Genomic DNA, 7,905 nt, shown 5'->3' on the forward strand with positions numbered 1-7,905 from the left:
CATAGCCTATTTACCATGGCCTTCCGCTCTCGTGGATTAGAGTTCTCTTGCCTGAGGGTACACTCTGGCACGCTGTTCTATCATATATGTCTTCCTTTTTTTTTTTTTTTTTTTTTGAAGTGTTTATAGTTCCTATATAAAAGTTCTAGTTTGATGTTGTTACTGTTCTCAATTCTTTTTTTTTTATTTTATATCACTCCGCAAGTAGTTCATTTATTTCCCTATTTCCTTTCCTCTCTGGGCTATTGTTCCCTGTTCGAGCCCTTAGGCTTATAGCATATTGTTTTTCTAACTAGGGCTATTGGTTGCCTTGTAATAATAATAATAATAATAATAATATTAATAATAATAATAATAATACGAGGTATCTAATGTTTCTTCCACAGGCTCCAGTGGAGGCCTTTTGCCACTGAATCATGCCTCTTTTTGTACTGGTTCTCTGCCAGTGCCGGACTTTTGCTAATTATGAGGTTTATGGTTTAATTTTTCGTATCGCAATTCCTACATATGGGAGAGATGTTATTTCTGCCTATCGTTTTTTGTATATATTTGGTTCTTAGGGCCTTGTGGAGGATTAATTCTCGTTTTTTATTCGTATTTTTTTTGTGTGTGGCAAATCCAGAGAGAGAGAGAGAGAGAGAGAGAGAGAGAGAGAGAGAGAGAGAGAGAGAGAGAGAGAGAGAGTGCGTTTGTCAGCGAGCGAGAGTTAGTTAGTGTATTGATTGTTTGTTGTGAGAAAGACTGTTGGTATAAATGAGATTGCTTATTTATGTTTTAGCTTGGTTAGGACAGCGGTGCATGTATTGGGCAAATGATTATTTTGATTTGACTGCAGATAGAGGCAGTTGTGTTTGTGAATGCTGGATTATAATCTATATTCTTTAACCAGCGTGGAAGTGTTTCACTATTCTTTGAGCCGTAATTCCTCCTTTTGAGAGATTTTTTACGTGTAATTGATTGTTGACGACCTGGCTAATGATAAGAAAGTTGATATGACTACTCTGAATTATGTAATTGTTGATGACCCGGACCGAATGAAATTCCGATTGCTGTTGTTGATGATGATGATGATGATGATAATGACGACCCCAATCAGGGAGGTAATTGTGGCAAATTGCCACCCAGTGGACTCTTAAACACAGAGTTTTGGTAGTGTGCTGCAAAAGACAGTTAGTAGTGTGTGGACGACAGTGTTGTTGTCCCAGAATATATAAACATAAAAATTTTGGTGTTGGTGCGGTGTAATTTTAAGTTTGTTAGGGTTTTTTTTGTGTTTATATGAATGGTGTTTTGGTTATTATATATTTAGTGTTAAGTTTTTGATTAGGTTTAAGTGTGATTATTTTGATTGTAGATGGTCTATGTTACGCGATTTAGTTTGTAAGAAATATAGTATTAAGGTTTTATTTTGCTTTTATGTCCTTTATGTCTAAGAGTCCAGTTTATGATAATGAAAGGGGAAAGTTTGTGTTGCGGAGACAATTGTCGGTTTATTGTGATCAAGGGTGTGGGGGTTGTTGTTGCAGCATTCCTCCACATTATTTTGGCACCTGAACAGCGACTGCCGAGGTTGGATAGGAAGCTTGACTGTTGTACAAAGGACTGAATTAGGATTAGAAATTATAATTAAAGTTGATGAAAATGGAAGAACAACTAAAGTTATTAAGAGAGGAATAGCGGTCAAGTAAGGAGCGAGAGGAAAATTTGTTGTTAGAGAATGAGAGGTAGAGTTGTGAGAATGAGGAGATGCGAATGGAACTAAAAGTGCTAAAGGGAAGTGTTGAGAAAGTGGTAGAAAGTTTTGAGATGAGGATGCAAGAGAAAGACGTACGAATGGAGAAACGAATGGAAGCTATGATGGGGCAAGTAATGGTGATGATGAAAACTTTAATGGGTGAAGGTACAGTCGGAGTAGTGTCCCAAGCTTCAGGTAAAGGGTTAATAGTGGAAGAAAAGGCGAAGGTAAGTGATAGTGATAGTGAGATTGAAGATAAGGAAATTAGGCATAGTAATGATGAACCACAAGGTGAGAGGAAGGATGAAAGGAAAGGTAAAATTGATGTCAAGAAAGAGAAGAGCAAGTGTCAGGATGAGAGCAAGGATGATCATGAATGGGTGAAAGAGGTAAGTAAGAAAAAGGGTAAGAAGGGAATGGTTAAAGATAGGAATTTGAGTGTAGAATTAGATTCATTGTTTTCGAATGAGGAAGAAGGAAACGAGAAGGGATTAGGCAGTGAAGATAGTAGTGAAAATGAAGTTGAAGTATGCAAGACAGTGCTTATGAGAGAGGTACCGAGGTGTGAAAGGTTCAATGAATATAGCAGTAGGAATATATACGATTTTTGGGGGAGTATGAAATATTCTGTTATATTAAGTATTGTGATAGTAAGAGAGTTTGGGCTAGGGAGTTAGGAGAGTATTTGACAGGGTATTTGTTGATGATGTATGGTGTAATAATGAGTGTAGGGGATGTTTATTATGAAAATGTGAAAAAGCGAATAATTGAACAGGAAAAACGTATGAAAGGGAATGTTAGGTATAATCGTAAGAATGATTTTGATGAGGCAGGGATGAATGTAAGAGAAGCGATATCAATGGAGGTATGTAGGTTGGAAACGTTAGCTAGGAAGAAGTATGGGGATGAAGGTATGAACGAGAATAAGGAATTAATGAAGAAGTTTTTGGCCACTGTACCTGAGATGTTTCTAAGTTTATTAATTTTAAACGTAAGAAGATGAGGTAGACGAAAGAAAGATTGACATGGGATGATATTTTAGAGATAGTTGAGGATTATGAGTTAGATAGGTGTATGAAAGAAAGTAAATCTGTGAGTGTAAGAACTAGAATGGAGGAAAGTGTGCCAGAATTTGTTAGTTTTAAAGTTGCTGTTACGAGAGGACAGATGAGCGTAGTTGATAGTGTAGTAGATAGGAGTGTTAGGGTGAGTAATGTAGGAATACATGTATGGACAAATGAAGGGTTTAGGCAAGCAAATCAGGTTTGGAGAGATAGGAGTGCTTGTGTGCAGCGAGGTAGGTCAGATAGTTGTGTTCGTGAAGAGAAGTGTTATAGGTGTGGGAAAGTAGGGCATAAAAAAAATGAGTGTAGATGGGATGGGGGTTAGGAGCGTGTTTCGGATGTGGAGAGACAGGGCATCGTATTAGTGAGTGTAAGGAAGAGAAAGTGGTTTAGTGTTATCGATGTGGTTTGACTGGGCATATAGCGAGTGGATGTAGTAGTAATCGTACTAATGTGATTTGCGGCAATTGTGGTAAGGATGGGCCTTATGCAAGGATGTGTAGGGAACAGCGTGCAAAATGTACAGAATGTGGTGTAGATGGAAATATAGCTAAGGTTTGTAAGAAGAAGGGATTAAGGCAGCCAGGGTGTTTGGGAAACTAGTTAGTAAGATAGTTCAGCTGGGTGAATTCTCTTGTGTGGTAATAGGTTCGATGTTTGTGAGAATTGGATGAATAATTGGTTGGAAATGAGTAAGTATGAACCTAATATGCATGAGAAGTTAGGGTTGGAAAATAAACAATTAGTGTTGGTTGAATATAGGAAAAAGAGGTGTTTGAAAGTTTTAAGTGAGGAGAAAGTGCAAGAGAAATTTATTGGTACAGGTAGGAATCCAAATATGCATGACAAGGGTGTGAATGTACAGGTGACTGTTGAAGATAAATGTGTTAATACAGATGAAGCATAGCTGATTATAAATGATACCTAGAGTGTGTGTGGTTTTTCCTTAGATGATGCAAAAGAAAGTATGACAGGTGTGAGAATAACAGATAAGAGAATGATAAGTGGTATGAATGAGTCTTTTATTAAAGTAGAAAATGGTTTAGACCAAATGGATGAATTGTTGATTGAAATAAGTGAGATTTTAGGGGCAGATGAAAGTGAATTAGATTGGATAGTGCATGATATATTAGATGATAGGAGTATAGATGGGAACTGGGTTATAAAAAAAAAGGTAAGTGTTGTGTAAGATGGATTTGGCAAAGTAAGGTGGGAGGAATGTGGAGGATTAATTTTTGTTTTATATTTTTATTTATTTTTTGTTTGCCAAATCCAGAGAGAGAGAGAGAGAGAGAGAGAGAGAGAGAGAGAGAGAGAGAGAGAGAGAGAGAGAGAGAGAGAGAGTGTGTGTGTGTGTTTGCCAGTGAGCGAGAGTTAGTTAGTGTATTGATTGTTTGTTGTGAGAAAGACTGTTGGTATAAATAAGATTGCTTGTTTATGTTTTTACTAGGTTAGGACAGCGGTGCTTGTGTTGGGCAAATGACTATTTTGATTTGACTGCAGCTAGAGGCAGTTGTGTTTGTGAATCCTTGATTATAATCTTTATTCTTTTACCAGCGAGGAAGTGTCTGACTATTTTTTTACCCGTAATTCCTTCTTTGGAGAGATTTTTTTTTTGGTGGAATTGATTGTTGATGACCTGGCTAATGATACGAAAGTTGTTCTGGCTACTCTGAATGAAATTCCTATTGCTGTTGATGATGATGAGGATGATGACGATGATTATGATAACCAAGACTCCAATCATGAAAGTAGTTGTGGCAAATGGCCACCCAGTGGACTCTTAAACACAGAGCTTTGGTAGTGGGCAGCAAAATGCAGATGGCAGTATGTGGACGACAGTTTTGGTGTCCCATAATACATAAACATGAAAATTTTTGGTGTTGTTGGGGTGTAATTTTAAGTTTGTTAGGTTTTTTGGGGGTTTATAAGAAAGGTGTTTTGATTATTATATATTTAGTGTTAAGATTTTGATTAGTTTTAAGTATGATTATTTTGATTGTGGATGGTTTATGTTAAGCGTTTTAGTTTGTAAGAAATATAGTATTAAGGTTATGTTTTTTTTTTATGTCCCTTTTGTCTGAGAGTCCAGTTTATGATAACGTAAGGGGAAAGTTTGTATTGCGGAGACTATGGTCTGTTTGGTGGGATCAAGGGTGTGAGAGTTGTTGTTGCAACATCCCACCACAGGCTGATCTTTTGCCGCTGTTTTCATTCTTTAAGTTTCCTTCTTGAGCTCTCCCCTTAGTAGCCATTGCCACGTGTCATAGCTGGCTAGTTCTTTAGTCTGTCTCAAGTATTTTCTGTGCATTGGTTTTTTGTGCCATTCCTCTGTTTTGTTTGTCATTCTTCTGTCTCTGCATATTTCTGGGTTTTTGTTTACTTTTATCAGTCCTACTTCCCATGTACTCTTAAGCCACTCGTCTTCACTGATTTTCAGATAATGACCCAGCGCTCTATTCTCCATGTTGACGAAGTCCTCTATACTTAGTAGTGCTTTCCTTCCTTCCTTTCGTGTTATGTATAGTGTGTCCATATTTGTTTTTGGTTGTAGTGCATTGTGTATTGTCATATGTTTCCTAGTTTTCTGGTCTATATTGCAGAGTTGTCTTTTATCCATTCGACTACTCCTGCACTGTATCTGATTACTGGTACTGCCCATGTGTTCATGGCTTTTATCATATTTCCGGCGTTGAGTTTTGACTTGAGTATCACATTGAGTCTCTGCGTAAATTATTTCATGTTCGTGTCCTTCATCTCTTGGTGTTTTATATCCCTTCCATCCATTATTTCCCGGTATTTGTATCCCGTCTCATCTATTTGTTTGATGTTGCTCCCATCTGGTAGCGTTCTCCCTTAAGTCCCTGTTACTTAGATATTTTATATGTTGACTAAGGCACATTTTTCTATTCCAAACTCCATCCTGATGTCCCCAGATACAATTCTTACAGTCTTGATCAAGGTATCTATTTCCTTGATGTTCTTACCATACAACTTGACGTCGTTCATGAACATTAGATGGTTAATTCTGTTGCCTCTCTCCTTGATTTGGTACTCAGTATCCAACTTCTACCATACCTTTGTCATGGGAATCATTGTTGCCACGAAGAGTAGTGGGGACTGTGAGTCCCCCTGGAAGATCCCCCTGCTGATATTAACCTCTGCTAGTCTTATTCTATAGCTTGTAAGTATTATATTCCTATTGTGCAATGTATTAGGAAGCTGATGGTGTTTCCCTATGCACATATATTTTCAGGGATTCTATTAGCCATGTGTGTGGTATCATATCGAAGGCTTTCCTATAGTCAATCCATGCCATGTTTAGGTTGGTTTTCCTTCTCCTATTGTTCTTTATTACTATTTTGTGTATCAGGAGCTGGTCTTTAGTCCCCCTACACCTCCTTCTGCAGCCTTTCTGTTGGTGGGGATGGTATTTGTCTCTTCTAGGTAGTTGTATAGCCTTTCACTGATGATACTTGGTTGTAACTTCCACATTATTGGCAGGCAGGTGACAGGCCTGTAGTTAGTGGCAGTATTTCCCTTACTCTTGTGTTTTTCTTTTACTAAGGATGTTCTTCCTGTGGTCATTATTATTATTATTATTATTATTATTATTATTATTATTATTATTATTATTATTATTATTATTATTATTATTATTATTATTATTACTATTATTATTATTATTATTATTATTATTATTATTATTATTATTATTATTATTATTATTATTATTATTTCTCTCTCTTTTCTTCCCTCTTTCAAAGTCCTTTCAACTGGGTGGTATTTATTATATATGGTTCCGGGTTGCCTCCTGCACCCTTAGGAGTCCATCACTATTCTTATTATGTGCGCCGTTTCTATGATTGCACTTTTCTGCATGAGTTTTGGAGCTACCTCAGCCTCTAGTTTCGCTAAATTCCTTTTCAGGATCTTGGGATCATGCCTCGTGCTCAATGATTATGGGTACAATTTCCAGTGGCATATCCCATATCCTTCTTATTTCTATTTTCAGGTCTTGATACTTTTCTATTTTTTCCCTCTCTTTCTCATCAATTCTGGAGTCCCATAGTACTGCGACATCCATGAGTGATACTTTCTTCTTGATTTTGTCAATCAATATCGCATCTGGTCCATTTGCGCGTATCACCCTATATATTCTGATACCATAGTCCCAGAGGAGGTTTGCCTGATCAATTTCTATCACTCCCTCAGGTTGGTGCTCGTACCACTTATTACTGCAAGTAAGCTAATGTTTCCTGCACAGGCTTAAGTGGAGGGCTTTTGCCACTGAATCCTGCCTCTTTTTGTACTGGTTCTTTGCCAGTGCCGGACATTTGCTAGCTATGTGGTTTATGGTTTAATTTTTCGTGTTGCAATTCCTACATGTGGGAGGGATGTTATTTCCGTCTCTCGTTCTTTGAACATATCTGGTTGTTAGGCCTGATCTTGTGCTGCCATTATCATTCCTTCAGTTTCCTTCCTGAGCTCTCCCCTCAGTAGACATTGCCACGTGTCATCGCTGGCTAGTTAATTCAGTCTGTCTCATGTATTGTCCGTGCATTAGGTTTTTGCGCTAGTCCCCTGTAGTCATTCTCCTGTCTCTGTATATATCTGGGTCTTCGTCTACTGTTATCAGTCCTTTTCCCATGCACTCTTGAGCTATTTGTCTTCACTGGTTTTCAGATATTGACCCACTGCTATAATCTCGATGTTAAGGTAGTCCTCTATACTTAGAAGTCCTCTCCCTCTTTCCTTTCGGGTTATATATAGTCTGTCCGTATTTGCTCTTGGGTGTAGTGCATTGTGTTTTCTGGTCTATTTAGCGGAGTTGTGCCTTCGTCCATTTGACTTTTCCTGTGCTGTATCTGATTACTGGTACTACTCCTGTGTTTATGGCTTTTATCATATTTTCAGCGTTGAGTTTTGACTTGAGCATCACCTTAAATCTCTGCATATATTCTTTCCTGATTGTGTCCTTCATCTCTTGGTGTTTCCCTGGTATTTGTATCCCGTCTCCTCTATATGTTTGATGTTGATTATTATTATTATTATTATTATTATTATTATTATTATTATTATTATTATTATTATTATTATTATTAT

General features: G+C 37.4%; 1 protein-coding gene across 1 annotated transcript; it reads left to right on the forward strand.

Moving 5' to 3' along the window:
* The first annotated feature begins 1,746 nt into the window (after positions 1 to 1,746).
* Positions 1,747 to 3,706, forward strand: LOC137647893 (WD repeat-containing protein 43-like). Its single transcript, XM_068380846.1, has 2 exons — positions 1,747 to 2,124; positions 3,665 to 3,706. Exons 1-2 carry the CDS (start codon positions 1,747 to 1,749, stop codon positions 3,704 to 3,706), a joined length of 420 nt encoding a protein of 139 aa, XP_068236947.1.
* Positions 3,707 to 7,905: the final 4,199 nt, after the last annotated feature.

This window comes from Palaemon carinicauda, chromosome 10 (assembly GCF_036898095.1).
Source record: "Palaemon carinicauda isolate YSFRI2023 chromosome 10, ASM3689809v2, whole genome shotgun sequence".
NCBI lineage: Eukaryota > Metazoa > Arthropoda > Malacostraca > Decapoda > Palaemonidae > Palaemon > Palaemon carinicauda.

Coding starts and splice junctions, on each gene's coding strand:
- LOC137647893 (XM_068380846.1), top strand. CDS start 1,747: ATGCGAATGGAACTAAAAGTGCTAAAGGGAAGTGTTGAGAAAGTGGTA. Junction 2,125..3,664: donor ATCATGAATGGGTGAAAGAG/GTAAGTAAGAAA, acceptor GTGAATGTACAG/GTGACTGTTGAAGATAAATG.